An 18,281-nucleotide genomic window follows, 5' to 3' on the forward strand; every position below is an offset into this window, starting at 1 on the left:
TGTATTTTTAAAATCCAAACCCTCCACAGAGTGGAGGGAGGGTTAAGGGGCTGCAGTTTTTCCACCAGTGCTGCCCAGTACAGCTCCATGTTGTGGGGGAGAAGAGCCTGCGCCATTGCACAGCCCAGCTGTCACCGCCATGGCTGCATCCCGCCCGCGTACACGCTTGGCCCTCTGGGGACGGAGGAGAAAACAAACAGGCGACAGATGTGAGCCGCGTTGTTTAACGTGGTGTTGGAAGGTGCCCGGTGCCATGGGGGTATGCTCGCTAGGAGAGGCTGCCCCGAGCAGAAGGGGATGCTGAACTGCCGCCTCCTCTGACGTGCAGAAGCCCATCTTCCATGGGGGCTACAGGAGCGGCCGTTAGACTCACCAGGCCTGGCTATTTCTGCTTCCCCACTAAAAATTCAAATTAACTGCCAGGCTGCAGGTTGGCTTCGCCGCTGGGAAACGTCTGCTGCAGCTCCTTGCCTTTGCGTAGCGGAAGCATTCTCGACATGTGAAAAAGGGCTCTGTGTAGAGCAAGATGTGACCTTAATGCAGAAATAGGTATTTTAAAATAAAATCGCCGGGCTTCAGAGCGTAGCGCACACCTCCGGAGGCACGGGCCTCCCTTCCAGCAGCCCTGAGGAGAGCGTGCGCCCGCCCGGTGGGCCCCGGCACCGCGGAAGCCCCGCTGAGGGCTCTGCCTAGGCCAGGCCAACCCGCTCGGCCCGCACTACTGCGGCTGCAGCCTCGGCCGGGCCCGGGGGAGCCCGGTCAGACCGCGGGGAGCCCGGTCGGGCCCTACACGACGGCGGCGGCGGCGGCCACCGGGCCCGAGGCCGCCCCTCCTTCCCGCCGTTGCCGGGCAACGCGGGGCGGCCGGAAGCCGGCGCGGCACTTCCGGCGCGGCCCGCGCGCGCCTTCCCCTCCCGCCCGCCGCCGCCAAGATGGCGGCGCCCGTGTCGCTGCAGGTGGAGTTCGGGTGAGCGCGGGCGGCGGCGGCGGCGGCGGGGGCCGGGGACCCGGGCGGAGGGTAGGGCCGGGCTGGGCTCCCTCGGTGAGGCGGCCGCGGCCCTGAGGCGGAGCGGCTGTTGCGCGCGGCCTTGGGGGGCCGCCGCTGTCACGGGGTTTCGGGGCTGCGGCCCGGGGTGGCGGGTGCGGCCGCCCCCCCCGGGGAACCCGGCCGGCGTGTCAGGCAGCGCCGGGAGGGGCCGGGCACCGCCGGGGCGGTTTCCCGCAGCGCTGCGGTGCTGCCCGGGTAGCGCGGTGCTGGGGCCGGCCTGCCCTGCCCGGCCCTTCGGCGCCGAGGCCTCGTTTATGTCTCTGTGTGAGCGTCTTGTACAAGTCCTTTCCTTTCTGCCCTTTTAACCTTTTTTTTTTTAATTATTATTAAAATTATTTATAAAAACCTTCCATTCGTTTTTCGGCTTTTCTTCTCTGTACATATATATGTGTGTGTGTGTGTACATGCGCGCTCAGTTTGCTTTGTGTTTCAGTTATTTCGGTTCAGTGTAAAACAGCCGGGTTCTTGCTTTGTAGCATTTCGGTTTGCAGGTCTTCGTTGCTGTAGTATCTGCATTGCTAGCGCTCTGGCGCTGGGAAGTTAAAGTGTTTGCAGTGGAAGCCTGTGCATATTTGTGGAAATACTTGTGTTATTTTGTTAAAGCTTCCTTTTAGTAGAAGCTAAAAGGCTACTATTTATTTGCTTTTTCCCACCCTTTCACGAACACAGAAATGCCATAACGCTTTAAATACCCTTCTCCTTAAGAATCCTTTCCTCAGTCTTTCCCACTTCCAGCTGCAGTAACTCTCCTAATTTTCCCAGAAGAGTGAGATGCATTTTTGCTTCCCTTGGAAATGCATAAATGAGCTCTCTATGTACAAATCACAGCTGAGTTCCCCACAGCTAGCGCATTACAGAAGGACCTTATCTTGCAATCTACATTTCCCACTGTAACAAAGCGTGACCTTGTTTTCATTACATAAAAAAATGTTTTTCATATAATTGCTGTGACTTGTTCTCTCGCATGAATCTCAGCTCATGTTAATAATCACTGCTTCAATTTTCAGATAACTATTTTTTGTGAGCTGGTGGAAGAACACCAACAGAGTGCTCTTTAGGAGAGTTGCTGCATATAAGTAACGCTGCCGAGGGCATAACAAGGGTTCTGTTGTGCTCTTCCGTTGCAGAGCCAAGAAAACCTACTGTGGCATTTTAAGATATTGAATTTAAAGGAACTTAGTAACGTCTGGATGTATCTTTGTTGATATTTACGTGGGGATTATTTATTTTAAAGACCTCTCTTTGTTGTGTTGGTTTCCAAGGGATGCAAGGCACCCATAAGTTTCCAGAAAGTAACTTCATAAGAAAATTTTTCTAAAATAACCTATATTTAAGTTGGAAGAACATTTTGCCACAATTATATGCTCTTTGAAAACAGGTTGGTCATTTTTTTACCTCAGTTGAATATCAAGTGAGTAGAGTTTTTTAAGAGTTTCCTAATTGTTAAAACTTTGGCCAACCTGTTCAGTCTGGAGTCAAGAGCTCGCATTATCCGCTCCTGTGTCCTGTATCTTAAAGTAGCATCTGTGTTTAATATCCATGTCCCTACTCACATGATAAAGTTTCATAATCTTCTAAGACTGAGTTTGGCCTGTGGCCTCACAACATCAGGAAAACTGATTTATGTTTGTAAAGCTCAAGATTTTCACAACTGTTCTTTTTCCAGAAAAAGAATATAGGTGAGGAGCTTTCTGAGGTTTGTAAGTTGCAGTTACGAAAATCAATTATTTTTTCTAAGTCTAAGGAGATTAGGCACCTGGACCCAATTTAAATCCCATTTTTTCCAGGTGTGAGAACCAGCTCCTGTACTTGCCAGCCTCTGCATATTTTGCTCACACTTGATCTCCTGTGCTTGCAGAGGCCATCATTTAGTTATCTGAGGCTAGTCCCCCAGTATGTTCTGAATATCAGAAGAGGGATGTTCGTCAGGTTGTTCAGTGGAGGAAGATTGTGTATTTATGTATTTATTTTTACTTTATCATCATGGTTGCTTGCTCTCCTTGCTTCTCCTGGTCAAGTCCCTCCTGAGAGGGAATGCTTTGTAGTAAGTAGATCAAGAAAGGGTTGCCAGGACTCAAGGACTGCTGGCTCTGCAGCTGCCTTGCTGTGCAGCCTCATGTGAGTCATTTCCTCTCTCTGTTCACAAGTGGAAAGTGGGGGAATATTTATTCCAGAAGGATGCTACGATTTTTCACGTTTTGTGAAATGCCTTGAGACTTCTGGCTAAAAGGTGTTAGGGACGAGCGATGTTGGATGTAGCGTGGTGGCTGTAATATTGTTTTAATTGAAGCAATGCCGATAGCTGAAGGGAGAGGGAGGGCGTTAGGCTAGACACTGCACGGCAGTTTGTAAGCGTGTTGGGATGGGAGCCATCTTCTGTTCTGTTGGGACGATGCCTGGCACCGTGGGGTTCTGGCCCGCAATGGAGCCTCCTGTGTGTGTTGGCGATGGGAGATGGCAAGTTCCCCTACGAACTTGTGGTTTGTGAGAGGAAAAAAGGACAAAGAGAATCCTGTGCTAAATATAGTGTGTGTCATTTGTTTTCTCTGTTGTGGCATCTATGTAAATCGCCTCTTTTGTACTGTCTTCCTTTTGACAATAAAGCAAAATCTCAGTGGTTCATTGTTTTTATTTCAGAGGTGGTGCAGAACTCTTGTTCGATGGTGTCAAAAAGCATCAGGTGACTTTGCCCTGTCAACCAGAGCCTTGTGAGTATCAGAACCTGTTGGATAACTTGAAAGAATGACAACAAATGAAACAAAGCTGGTTTGTACAGCAGTTTCATTAGTTGGCAACAAGAATCAATGTGTTTTAAAAGCACTTTCCGACGTGCCGTGGGTCAGATAGCTTGGCAGACGATGGTTAGTCCTCAAAGTAAATAACCAAGCAGAAATAGTTTGAGCATCTTTCCTGTCTTCTAAGGTCTTGTGAATCAAGTCCGTCCTTAAAACTTTTGCCTCCCTCCTCCTGGATAGACAATGGCCTCTGAATGTTTCCATCGAGTATACATTTGTCTTGCTTGATACTTGAAACCACCAATAACCTCCTCTCTCCTTTGTTTTTTCTTCCCTGTTCTGAGGTTTCCAAGAGGCATATGTATGTATGTGTGCTTATATATGTCGTATATAGATATGTGGGTGTGTGTATAGCAATGTAACATAAATGTATTTTATCTACTCCTTTGACTTTTAAGTATATGTAATCGTTTTATATTAACTATGCAGTTGAAAATGGCAAAGCTAATGCTTGAACATGATGCTGGACATCCTGCATATAGCCTTCTCTACAATAAAAGATAAGATGCTGTTAAGCTAAAGACTTGAGTGTCCCAGTGATAAATAGTCATAATCTCTGGTTTGTGATTTGGAATATCAATACTGAGAAGTGCTGTACTAACTCTCTTGTTTCTCCTTATGTGTGTGCATACTTCAGTTGCAACGTAATTTTGCCGCAGGTATGTTTTGAATTCTTCCAGCTAGATAGCAATGCTTTATGCTCTTTGAGAGTGGGATTATAAACTGAAATAATACAAAGCATCGGGGAATGCTAACAACTAATATCTCATGAATGGCTAATACCATAATCTATGTGCTGTGAATGTTCAGGCCTGAAATCTTCTTGCCATGCCTGGAAGTAATTAGAGATTGGTAGAAGCGCTTTTGATGCTTGGACATAAGTATGTGTAATTCAAATATAATAGGAGCACTGGAATAGTATGTTATCTTGTGGTTAAGGACAGGGACTAGGGATCCAGAAGCAAGACCTGATGCTGATTTGCTTTGTGAGTTTAGTCGTGTTGCTTAACTTTCCCCTGTTGCTAGTGAAGTAGTAGTGATACTTTCATGTATCACAAGAGAGTTCAGCATTAAATTCCAGCACTGTTAAAGCACTTAAGATCCTTAAATGGAAGGTAGTAAAGAAATGCCAAAACACTCATTTAGTTGGTTTATAAACTTGGGGGCTAGAGCATCGTTTTTGTCAGTGTTCTGTAAATTTCAAATACCCACTGATACCCACAGCATTGGTGGTGTTCAAACCATGATCAGATGCTCAAGAAGAAGGGGTTATTACATGAGATGTTTATTTCTGTCAGGGGAAGGGAGGGGATTAATATCCTTCTAGCCTGATGGTTATTGGCGGTGCAGTTGTATGTAGCCTAATCCATTCCCACTTGAAGTTGCTTGGAAGACTTCTGTAGACTTCACGAGGAGCTGGATTTATCCTAAAGGATAAATCTTTCCCTGAAGATCTGGCTCAGTCTCAGGGTTCAAACTCATGATCTCCAGCGATACATTCCACATTCATCTAACACATTATTGCCCCCAGCTTTTCACGCTGCCTTGTTTTTCAGATGCTGCTATCCCTGTAATAAGAGTGGCAGAATGGACAGTGTGCCCACTTGCCAGCTCCCCTGATTTGCAGCCTGCAGTTTTCATGTGCATTGAGTGACAGGGAGGTTTCAGTTTTTGGGCAGGCTGTGGATTGCAGCAGCTGAGGAGCAGAGACTGAATTGTGAGGCTTCTGCTATAGTGACATTTACACCCAGCACAGGGATGGGGTGGGCAGATGTGCAGTTACCGTCTGACAGTAAGGGATCGCTGGAGACACTCCTCATAATATTTCTGGATGAGGATTATATTGAAGTGAGGAATCGGTAGAAACGGATCAGAAACATGTGAACAAGAAATTTGGTAAATTCTTGTATTTTTATATTACTCCTAATGCCTTGTATTTTCCTCATTCACATTAAGGAAGTTTAATTCACCTATCTCTGGGTAAAGAAAGATATATGTAGTATGTTCCCTGCTGCCCTCGTGCAGCCAGAATTACAAGAATTAGAGAAATAAAACAGCTCAGTTCTACTTGGTGCATCCTGTTGCTTACCTTACCCTGCATGTCCATCAGTTAATACTCTGGGGAAAGATCTGTAGTATGAACATTGCTTGAAGACCTGCACTTCTAACCCCATTTTAACTGATTTCATTAGCCATCAAGCTTATTTTTGGCCATTTTGGCCTCTCTTACCCACTCTTCCTTTCTTTCTAGGTTATTTTTGTCTTTGTCCTCCTTTTTGCAGAGCAGCTGGTTCTCTCGGGGACATTGGGTCCAGCTATATTTTAATTGTTTAGGCATTTTTATATATATCCCAGAGGTGAGGGGAGGTGGAAAATTATATGAAGAAATACCTACAAATATTTACATGAATAAAACAAGCTGTGCTCCATAGTTGACAAGGACAATGTTCTCTGAATGACAATAATGTTGTTTGAACAAAGTCTTATGTGGTCATTTCCTTTTTCCTGGTAACAGGCACTAGGTGGAAAGTAGGTGGGTTCCAGATCCAGTTAACTTTTTCAAGAAGATTTGATTCTCTGTCCTTCTCTGACGCCTGGAGGTGGGCTCCTGGAGGGATTAGGAAAGGCAGGAGGAAGGAAGCTGCAAATGGGACAAGAGCAAGCCACGAGGGGTACAGCCGTGTGGCGGGACCTATTTTTATAATCCAAGGGGCTTTTTGTATCCTAACATCAGTAAAACAGCAGTTCTTTATTTCCAAAGCGGAGCTGTCTTAGTCTGCATGTTGAAGTTGCTGCAAAGTAGGAACTTAAAAAGGTGTGATATATCTGCATAGGCAGACAGATTTACATAAGCCACACTTTGTGCAGGACTGTGTAATCTTTTAGAGCTGTTGCGTAAAGAAGACCTCAAGTTAAACAAGAATCTTGTCCCAAATTGCTGGCTATTTTGATGATCTCATTGATAATGCTGTTAGAGGATCTAAAGGCATTAATGTCCTGTTGGCTTATTCTGCATAAAAACAGTGTGTGTGGGAGAAAGCAGCTGGGGGAATAACGATATTTGTCACATGGAGAGAGGATTAAATTGGCAGGGAAATCAACTTTATTTTCAAGCATCTAAGAGGCTATTAGAGACAATGGAGCATAAAAGAGAGAAACCCTAAATTAAAAACTGAAAATGTATTTGGCAGCCTCCTCCTGAAACAAGCCACAGTAATTTAACCAAGTGCTTCAGTAATCAAATAGATCATTGTATCACTGCTCTGCAAGTGATGCCGGAGCTCCTTCCTCCATCTCGCTGGGACTCACAGTGGTGGATTTGTCTATGGCCATGCGAGTTGCATGGACGCTGTTGGAAGGGTAGGAAGTCACTGGCATTGTTTAACCCTTGTAGTCATTTCAGGTTTAGCTCAGCAGCGTCATGCTGGTGAAGAGTGCTTACAAAACCTCTCTGCTGTGCTGTCTACTGGATGTTGTATCTGGAGGTTGGGGCTCTTTGTAAAGTCTCTGGCAGTTGTGCTGCAGGCTGCTCAGCTGCGGGTCCAGGCCTTCGAATTCCAACTTATCCCATGGTTTCAGTGATGGGACTTGTGTTTTTGGAGCAGCAGTGACCAGTTTCAGCAGTGATCACTGAGACCTTCTTGGGTAATCAAGAATTCACTGTGTGTTTTGGCACTTACAAGTCTGGAAGGATAGATTTTTAATCAGTGTGTTTTGGTAATTGTTTGTGGTTTCCCTTTACCAAAACCCCAGGGAAAAAGCCTGTTGCTAATCAGATTTTTTTTAGAGGGAAAATTAAAATAATCTGCCAATTGCTGCTTATATTAAATCCCTGGAGCATGGTCTGCTCCTCGAGAGCTTTGCTTTCCAGGGTCCTTGTTCTGCACAGCATGGAGGACTGCTAGGGAGTTGGGAGCATTCATCCTCTCGGAAAAGAGCCTGAGGATCTCAAGAGATCAGACCTGTGTTACAGGCCGAGTGGCTTAAAAAATAGAGGATGGCACGTGTTCAGAGTTGACTGGGGTGCTATGCCAAAACAACGTGTAAAATCAAGAGTGGCAGTTGGCATCGATTGTCTGTAAATGCCCAGTGCTATTGCTAGGTAGTACATCATAGTTAAGTTATTAATATTCTGGAATGCTTTTATTGCTCTGTTTATTATTCCTAACATTTTAAAACTTGCTCCAAAGAAAGAATAAAAATATATTTGGTAATGCAGAGGCTTATTAGAAGAATGATAGAAAACCCCCATAGCTCTATGGAACTTGATGCAGTCAAATCTTTTTAACCACAGTGTATGGTACTCGCAGGTCTCAAAGGACTCTGGGGTTATTCCCCTACTTGTGCATCTCTCTCAGGCAGGTAATTATGTATTTGCTGGCAAGGAAGGGCGATTCAGTGGGTTGTGCAGGGTGGAACCTCAGGCTGGACCAGCTCAGCCCTGGATCCCGGCTGCTCTTTCCAGCAATTGGTGCAAGGAGCTGCGTTTGCAGCCCTGGGAGCCCGGTGTGATGCTGCAGGTCTGCCGCCGCCACGATCAAGCGGTCCCTGCTGTGTTTGCAGCCCTGGTGCAGGGCTCAGCGGCTCCGTGCAGAGCTTCGGGTCACCGTCCCAGCGAGGCCACGCGTCGCTTCTGTGCAAGGAACGAGTCCTTCAGAGGGAACGGGGAACCAAATGCGCGCCCTCGCAGGAGCAGTCCCAGCATTCTCCTGGGAGGCCGTGGAGCCGTGTTACCGGATCAGCTCATCCCAACTCATTGTGGAAGGAGCTTCCCAGGCACCCAGAAACCAGCTCTTGTGTGTGACCAAATCCCTGGGATAACAAAGCCTGGCTGTTCCACCCTCCTTCCCAGCCGCTGTATTGCAGTGCGGACACCTAGTAGGATAACCTTTCTGTGCCAGCCCCCCCTCTCTGCTCTCTCTTTTCTCTTGGTGGGATTTGCTGTGCTGACAGCACTGTTCAGAGGGTGGCAGCGGAGCAGGGCTGGGGAGGAGGATCCGGGCCCTTTAAACCGCTTAGCATGCGGTTCACACGGCTCCGGGCCAGCTGTTCCTTTCTCCTCCTGCCCTCACTCGCAGGAGTTGTTTGCTGAGCTCAGAGCTCCTGTGCAAAATTGCTTTTCAAAAGAGCCACTTTCTGCTTAATTAAACAATGAGCCGCCGTCCCTCTGCACATCTGTAAAGCTCCCTCTGCAGCCCCTTTATCCCACAAACTGCTCCATTCTTACCTCCATTCACTTGTAAATCTTACCCCCCCTCTCCTCCACCCTGATCATCTCACTGGCCCTTTCTTTTCCCCTTTCAAGTAAGACTGAGGGGCTTGGAGTATCTGTGGGGGTGGCTGGGTTGGGTGGACAGGAATCGGTTTAATGGTGCTTGCCCTATATGAAAGTCTAATAATAGCAAAGCAGATCTGAGCCTGAAAGTGAGAGGCGAGGACTGGACGCTGCGCAATTTCTGTATTTAGAGGAATAAAATCATGGCAGTTCCTGAGCCGAGCTGAAACACTGACTCATCCAGCAGCCAGAGGGGACACCAGCCAGGCTGGGAGGGGGGCAAGGAGTTGACTTCAAGGCACTTTCTGATCCAGCTGGCAGTGCCAGGGAGAGCCCAGCCCACGGGATTCCCTCAGCCAGGCTGGCTGCGTGCAGGGCAGTGCCAGGCTGTCGGGGAATCCCTCTGCAGGCTGGCAGGAGCAGCCACCTTCCTCTGTGGTCTGGGGTCTCACATCAGCTCTGTGTAGTCTCTTGTAATAGTGATAAGGTTTTCCTTTTTAACCCTCAGTGCACGTGCATGCACACAAAACCCAGAAGCCGGCAAAATAGGAGAGAGGGGAAATTTCAGTTTGATGGGTTTTGGCTAAGCTTTACGCCCGCAGTTAGTAATGCATTCTCTGAATTGTCTTCCTGAGCAGCTTAAAAAAAATTAACCAGCAACATTCAAGGTTAAGCAGGATAAATGAATGGAAAAGTGATGAGGTGGGATATCTCCTTTATCATTGGGAAGGACAGATTATAGCCAGGGTGACGCAATATCATCTAGCATAGATTGATAGGGAGGGATGAAGGAATGGGAGTTTGGTGCATTAGCAGAAGATTCCTGACTGCAAAAACTATTAGACCATGGCACAGTCTCCTTGGGGTTTGGTAGTAGGTCTACATTGCTCAGGCATCTTGAAGCAGGCAAGGCTTGGGATGGTCTTTTGAGAATAATTCTGCACTGGCAGAGGGATAAAATCACAGGACCTGTTAAGGAGATGTTATTTTTAATGTCTGCAATTGCCAATCTGGCGCTTTGCTGCCAGTGTGATAGTCTTTGAGGCACTCTCGGTTCCTTCCTTTGACAATTTTGAAGGAGAGGCAAGACCCTAGGCCAGCACTAGTGATCTGTGATCCTAATTAAAAGAGACAGTTTGGTGCACTGGCATTTATTTGGGAGCCTGAAGTGACAATAGCATTGGGTGTTACGGGATTAGATGCTCTGACTTTGGAAACGAGTAGGGATTAGGTTTACCCTGAGAATCAGCTCGGAGCTGCTTCTTTTGTCATGGGAGCTGATGGATCTGGAGGCTTGCTGCCGGCTAGCAAGTGGGATTGGAGATCCCTTGAACTTGTGTTCTCCTACCAGCAACCTGTGGGGAGTGGAAGATCCCAAGCAGTTCCTCTCCAGTTCATGAGCGTTGTGATTAAAATCTCAGGGCTCAGAATTGCTGGGTAATGGCTGGGATCTGAGTCTTCACTGCTAACAGGAGGGCTATGAAAGACCCCTGTGATCCCTTCCCATTTTGTGGACACAAGAAAATGGAGAAGAGTGTTGCTCTTCTAGCTGAGAAGTGAGAAAAAGATGTCATAAAGCAATTAAAAATTACAGAAACCAAGACCTTGGTGTTCATTTGTAGCAGGTAAGAACAGATGAGAGCAACGACTGGGATTCTCTTATGTCTGGCTGTAGTTACCCCCTTATTTTTTCCCTAGTACTTAAATCACTGCCCACTCCAGTGCATGGCAGGATTGGCTTGCGCACTTGTCAGAAAAAATGGATTTTGCTCTTGCTGCAAAATTTTGCCTTGCTGCTCACTCTGTGTAGTACTGAACCCATTTGCCTGTGACTCCATTTATATCAGCTATTCCAGGTCTTCTTCTGCAGTTTATGGCACACCATCGTCTGCTTCAGTGAATGATTTGCATATCAGATGGGAGGCTGGAGGAGTCTGAAGGATCCCTTAGGTCAGGTTTTGTAACAAGCTCTTTTAGAGAGCAGATTCCTGGAGGGCCATCAGATTCAAAAGCAGAGAGAAGGCACGCACCTGGAGGGGCAGCAGGTATTGGGAGCTGGTTCGTCTATTTTAAAAACAAGCTGCTTAAGCAGGGAAAGGGGCATACAAATTGTCTTTCCATACATTTCCATGCAGGCAGGGGGAATAATGGCAGAGGAGCGGCAGGGAAGGGGCTTTGTCATGGTTACAGGCCGGTGGCTGAGAATGTGGGTGGAGCGGCGCTCGTCCAGAGTTAGTGACCTCAGCAAATTGGAGCTCAGCCATGGTCAGTATGATAAATGATCTTATTCTGGGTCAAAGAAATGGTACCCCACAGGGAGGTATCCGCAAGGCGGCCCGGGAAAGCACTGTGCGCTTGCAGCACTGACCCCTTAGTGACCAGTGCCGCATATATCTTATTTATTACGGACCAGAAGGGAATTTTCCATGGTTTGGCCTTTATAGGATTCCCCTATTTCCCTGAAATAAGCTCCCAGTTCTGCAGCCAAGGCAAGAATATGGGTGTAATTACACCTTCTGGGTGCCCTTCGAGGCACTTTGTGCTTTGTGTGGGTTTGTATATGGATTTTAAGGCAGGGACATGGAGGTGTCTGATTATTGCATGTGTGCGTGTGTGAATCTGCCAGCGACCTGTGCAGCTCCCTGGGAGCAGAGAGCTGCGTGTCTGTGTCAACTGGTATTACAGTTGCACAAAATCCTTCTGCGTTTCTGCACATTTATCAGTTCAGTGTGAGATCCTTCTAGTGCAACACCCAGCTTGGTGCTGCTTACTCGAGGCACCTGGTTTCTCTCTGCACACAGCGAGTGTCCTCTTTGCTGAGTTATCACTGATGAATCTGTCAGGCCCAGGAGGTTTTATTGAGCTAGGAAAGATCTATGGATTTCAGCCCTGGTTTTGAGGGTGCAAATGAACCTGGGCTCTTGTTCCAGGCAGTGCTAAAATGGAGTCTTAGATGCATTTCTCTTGCAGAGGAAGCTCAGCAGATTCTTCATCAAGGAACAGTTGTGGTAATTCAGAAGATCAGGCCTTGGAAGATACGCAAGGGGACCGAGCAGACTGTGCAGTTCTGTCTGCCACAACCAGGAGTGTTTATGATGCAGCTGGGCTGCAAATGAGCCGACGCTGTTGGGTTTTTGTATGCACGCTCGCTGCAGTTTTTGCATCCTGTCTGCTTGCGTGACAAGCCAATGACTTTGTGTCACTGCAAGCACACTTCATTTTCCTGAGCTGTGTGTTTCGCTGGGTGATTTGTTTTATGCATGTATTGTGGATTTGAGCTCCCATCTGTGCACTTGAACTAAACAGTTTTCTCAAACATTTGTCGGTTTTTCTTTTTTTAATTAACTTTAGATTATTTTTCCTGAGAATTTGGGGAGGTCTGATGTACTGTTAGCACAAGCAACAGAAGCTGTCTCTGTATACAAATAAGACAGGGATTTCCTACCATGTGCTTCAGTCCCTCCTTTGCAGTTTGAGAATATTTCAGCTTCCTTGGCCAGTTCACTCTGGCTTCTCTGCTGATGCTGCCAATGGTGAGGACAGTTAACAATAATTAGAGTGGATTTTTTGGTGCGGAAATTTATTTGCTGTGACTCAAATGGAGTAGTCTACCAAAAGGATTTCATTGCATCTGTGCAGCAATGGTAAAAATATATATCATTACTGGGATGAGCTGGACTTGAGTTGGTGATGCGGGAGCGAAATGCTGCATCGTCTCAGCTCTCACCTGGACCTCAGTCCGGGGCCAAAATGCATGGTTGCTTTTGCAGCCAAATGGCAGCATGTGTAGTACAACTGTGCTCCTGCAAATAGCAAATGCCTCTGTTCTGTGATGGGGGCCAGCTTCAGAACCAACACAGCTGTAAAATTGCTGTGTCGTAGTGACAGTTTAACTTGTCAGCGGATGTGGTGCCTGACCAGGTTGAGATTTTTTTCTTTCCTTATATGTCATTTGTAGAGGACCTGATGTTTGCATAGCAAATCCTCAGCCCAGGAGCTGGAAACCTGTTAGACCCGTAGTGTAGTATCAGAAAGAAAATGTCTTGGGAACACTATGTATGTCAACTGCAAGAGATAAGCGGTTGTGCTATAATTTACCTCTTATTATTTCCATCATGATAACATACAGAGTCCTGAGCTGTTGATCAAGACTGCTATTTGAAGCACTGAGCTGCAAGATGGCTTCTCCCCAGACCACTTGGAATGGAAGTAATCTTGTTCCTTTTCAGTATCTTACTTGTGGGAGATGGTTTTGGTGTGGCTCTAGTCATTTTTCATCCTTTATAATTGATTTATTCTAGTAATATTGGTGTACAGAATGTAGAGACATGAAGGTGGGCAAAAAATTCAATGCTGAGAAAGCAGGCAAAAGTATTATGTCTTAAGGGTGGCTGCGGAGAAGAGGTCTTAATTTTTGTTGCCATTCGGAGCGGGGAAGCTCCAGGCGTGCGCAGGGGTATCAGTTTTTTTCCTAATGTCTAATTCTTCAGTATGTGTGTACGTGACTTCTGGGGAGGAGTAAATGAATGTAGGCTCAGGTGGGGCTGAAAATAACATTTATTATGGAAGGAGTAGGGGTGAGGGAGTATTCCAGCTCAGCCTCGAATAAATCAGTCCTCTCGCCCCTTCGTCCAGGCTGCTTCTAGGTGGCTGTGTTTTATCCAGCTGGTGCAGCGTGTTTCTGTTTAAATGATCTCTCCTGAAAGGTCCCAGAGGAAAGGGCTGCTTATTCCATGCAAGGAGAATGGTATATGGCACAGTTCATTGTTGTGTGCCCTGCCGCAAGTGCATAAATATGAAACAGCTCGCAGGCGCTGCTGCGGTGGGGCTGGTGTCCCCTTTGAGCCCCCCCTCCTTCTCCTGAAGGCTCCTCTCCGGCTTTCTTCCTCTCTGGCTTTCATTTCTTGGTGATGGAGAGCAGGAGCCGTTTGGGTGTGAGATCCTGAGGGCTTTACATTGCAGCAGCATTTTTCAGGGGAAGGTGAATATAGTTAACTCTTGTTCTGGCGGCTGACTGACCGGCACGGTATATATATACCTTCTGAGTGGCACTCGCCATCCCTGGTGCATGTTGCTAGGAAAGTGGCAGAAAATGGTCTATTTTGTGCTCTTAACTACATATCATTACAAGGGAAGTCGTGGGTTGGCCCCAGGCAGGTGATCCAGCTCACCCGGCAGTTTTAAGGCACAAAGCAGCTCTTTCTGCCCTGATCAGAGTGATCCAGTGCTCGGAGGCAGCAATACCTGTCATGCTCCAGGCAGCCCTACGGTGGGACCGGTGTGCCAGGGCTCAGGCTGTCATCTGGAGGCACCGATGCCCTGGGAAACCAGGGGGGAACCGAGGGAATCTCAGAGCATCCCCCTCCCCCTTTCCCCAGGAAAAGAGGCCCCCATCTGCTGCAGATGGACATGTCCCCATCGCCTAGTTGATGTGCACCTGCCTATGCCAGGGCTGTTCATCCTTGGTGTGACAGAAGTGGTGGGGGTAATGTTATTCTCTGGGTAGCATCCGCAATCCCATAAAATCCTGGGGTAAGGCAAGCACTGAGTCAAGCCGCTACAAGCACATTTATTTTTGCTGGTCATGAAGCAAACACATGGGGAATCGTACGCAGAGTTTGATTTTAGCTTGGAGAGGCGCATGTGGAAAGGTTCCCCGTGACTATGGCGAGGTTACCACACGTGAGACAGATGTGGAAACCCATCCAGCCATCCCCGCTTGTCCTGCGAGCGTGGCTCCAGCCCTCACTGGTGGATTTGTGCCTTCGAAAAGCTTCCTCACGCCTTGAAAACAAACAAAACTCTTTCGGGGCTTTCAAAGGGCTGTTTAAAGGAGCCCCGGGAGAATAACTGATTGTGGATTCAGAATGATGAAGTGGTTTGTGGAACAGTGAAATACAGAAGCAAATGCAGGAGAACTCCACATTGCAATTTGTCAGCTTCTCTAAACCCTGTAACGGATTATTCCCCCCCTCTGTCGCTTCTCACCTCTCCAATAGGAAATTAACTGATGCTATCACTAAAGAAATTGTTTTTGCCTCACAAAGTAAAATTGATACTATAAAAACCCGCCAGCAGTGTCTCCTCCTCCTTTTACATGAAGACAAATCCTTCCTGTCACCTACTGAAATGGAAAGATAAAGGCTGAGCTTTAATAAAGAAGCTATAAGCACAAAGTGTAGAAGGAGGGAGCAGGCACGGCACAGGGAACATGCCATGGCAGCAGGTGTGATGCCAAGGCATACCGCAAGTGTCCAAATAGAACTACTGTGGCCGGTGCCTGCATGCGTGTTTAATGCATGGTTATGTACATGTTTGTGCCCCAGAACTCTGAGAGTTTGTGCTGGTTTTGGTACCGATAGTATCTGCCTTTACTCCTTTCAGGTTCTTAGGCTTGCTTGTTTGGACTTTTTAAATCTAATTAAACACAGAGAGAGTTAAACATCAATTTGTTAGGTGATAACAGAATGTGCAGGATATGGGATGTGTTAAAGAAATCTTAACATCGTCAGTCTCCTGCTGGATTGGTGCTTCAGCACAAACCGCATTCGTTCTCCGCGGGATGCGTTTTCTGTGGGAAACCTCCTCTGCCAAACTGTGGGGTTTGGGGCAGAGCCCTGAGCTCTGAGCTCCCTTGAGGCAGGGCTGCCCGTTAGATGCTGGTAAGACACAGTCCTGTTAGGTGCTTTCTTTGACTGGAGGTTTGCAGCTATCGCCATCCGTCTTGCATGTTCCTCATCTACTCTTTTGTGGATAAACAATCACTTTGTTCTGGCATCAGCTAGGAGCCGTCAGTTAGTTTGTAAACTGCTGTCCTTTCTCCTTTCAGGGGATATCAGAAACCTGCTAAAGTGGATCAAACAGAATCTGTTGAAAGAACGACCAGAATTATTTATGCAAGGGGAATCTGTGTAAGTACAGCTGTTATGAATCCTCCTTGTGTTTCTCTGTTGATCCCCGTGGTTTGGGATACGTTTTTCCTGTTGGTTGCAAGAAGCAAGTTAATGACCATGAAAATATGGGATTTGCTAAAGTGATAATGGGAGGTGTCCCACACTATACCTCACCCTGTTCCACAGAGAGCATCTTTTTGCAGCCCTCACCCCAAATCTTTAAACCTTAAATTTGAAGCAGGGCCATGTACACTTCCTCTTGGTTGTCACCTGGAGCAGTGTAGTGCATGTATCCTCAATTCCAGGAGTTTTAGCAGGTCTGTCCATTCCCTGCTGACATCACTGGGACTGAAGCAGTCACTCGGAGAAATGCCAACAAATATTTCTTCTGGGAAATGTATTTTTATTGTCAAAATGGGGCCAACCTCGTGGAGGGAAAAAAAAAAGCCAAGAGAAATGGAGCAGAGTGAGCTGTGTAAGCCATCCCTGACTGCGGGGTGGCGCTGGGGGTGTTTAACATTCGTCACGGATCTTTGTGAGCTGAAGCGTGTGCCAGGTCCCCTGGTAACAGGAGAGACAATTGCAGGACACTGAAGATCAAAGAAGGGGAATCCCTTTGCCTGTAATCAGGGGCTCGGAGTGGATCCCGGGTGTTTAGTGCCTTTGGTAGGGGCACCGGAATAGCTTTCCCTACCTTTGCATCGAGCTCTCTGCGCTTGATTGTAGCGCATGGGTTTTAATTACCTGGCTTTTCTACATCGTAAGGAAATGTAGTCATCTCGGAGCATCCTCAGGAATGGTGCATTTTGATTCAAATGAGCTTTGGGATTGCTCCTGCCTCCCCTTTATTTGATCTAGAAAGGTCACAGACTGTACCTCTTTCCACCTCTGTGCTAGGATTCCTTTTTCTCTTTGGCTTTATAGGCAGTCAGCTTGTGATCTGTGCTGTAACATCCCTTGTTCTTAACTATTTGCAAAGCTTTTTAGCAGCCCTGTATCCTAATTATTTCTCTGTCTTCTGCAGGAGGCCAGGAATTTTGGTGCTCATCAACGACGCAGACTGGGAACTAATGGTCTGTACTCCTTCAGTTTGACTTTCTTTGTTGAAAATATTGCTCTGTCTGTTCTGTGGTTGCTCTCAGAGAAGCTATTTCTGATTCTTGCCCCAAGCGAAGCATCGTATTTGAGGGGGAAGGGGCAGGCTGGGATCTCTCTCCCTGTATTGTACTGTGGCTGTTCAGAAGCCTGGAGCCTTTCTCTAACCTGCTGAGTCTCATCAGTCAGCCAGTGTCTGAAGAAAGATCACCCGTATTCCCTGGCCTCTGGCAACGGGCTTCACACCTCTGGCTGCTAGGAGGTCTCCCCCACGTGTGGGGTAGCAACTTAGTGACTACTGGGCAGCTTCACAGCCCCAAGCTGACCCCCTTCGCTAGAGTAAGGTGGTGCCGTAGCAGGTGAAGGCAGCCCTGGGGAGATTTCTACCAAAGCAGGCAACTGGTAAATATCTTCCCTTTTCAGCCCACTGTTGTGCTCAGACAACAAACAGCCCCTAACTATTTTCCTGCCTCAGGCAACCACCTGTTCTGTCAAAACCCTGGTCCAGAAAGTGGTGTGGGATAATGAACGTCAGCTCCTTGTCTGATCTCTCACCTTTGCTTCTGTTACGATGAAAACATCAGTCTATCCCCTTCTGCTCTCCCTAACACTCACCATCTTTTTATGAGCTGTTTTCTCTTTGCAGCTAGTATTTGGAAATGACATTTAAACCATTTTTCTTTTTTTTCTTGGCCTGCAGGGTGAGCTGGATTATAAACTCCAGGACCAGGATAATGTGCTTTTCATCTCGACATTGCACGGCGGGTGAACTCCTGGAAAAACAAGAGGATGTAAATCCAAATCCCTGGGCAAAAAACCCAAACAAAAACCTAAACCCACCCAAACCTCTCTTGAACTGCCTGTGCCCGGTCTCTGCAACTTCCCACCGCGTTCACTTGTTACTAGACATCCAAATAAAGACCCACCAGCACGTGGCCTGCTGTCCACTACCACAGCATCCATCTTTTGGTCCTCATTTCACCTCTCCTGACTGCACTTCCAGGTACCCTAACGAGCAGAGAGCACCTGCAGCATGTGGGACTTTGTTTTTCCGTGACGGGAGGAAGAGGGGTGCTGAACCTCGAGTAGGATGTTGTGTCTTTGCAGGCAATGAGGCGTTCTGGGGGAGTTGTGCCTGCTTTGGGGCAAGGCTGGGGTGCCTCTGCCTTGGTGCT

General features: G+C 47.3%; 1 protein-coding gene across 1 annotated transcript; it reads left to right on the forward strand.

Annotated features, from left to right (window-relative positions):
* The first annotated feature begins 870 nt into the window (after positions 1–870).
* URM1 (ubiquitin related modifier 1) lies at positions 871–18,056 on the forward strand. The gene is made up of 5 exons (XM_052814374.1): positions 871–967; positions 3,686–3,756; positions 15,948–16,029; positions 17,036–17,084; positions 17,807–18,056. Exons 1-5 carry the CDS (start codon positions 933–935, stop codon positions 17,873–17,875), a joined length of 306 nt encoding a protein of 101 aa, XP_052670334.1. The 5' UTR covers positions 871–932; the 3' UTR covers positions 17,876–18,056.
* Positions 18,057–18,281: the final 225 nt, after the last annotated feature.

The sequence above is a fragment of the Harpia harpyja genome, chromosome 19 (genome assembly GCF_026419915.1).
Source record: "Harpia harpyja isolate bHarHar1 chromosome 19, bHarHar1 primary haplotype, whole genome shotgun sequence".
NCBI lineage: Eukaryota > Metazoa > Chordata > Aves > Accipitriformes > Accipitridae > Harpia > Harpia harpyja.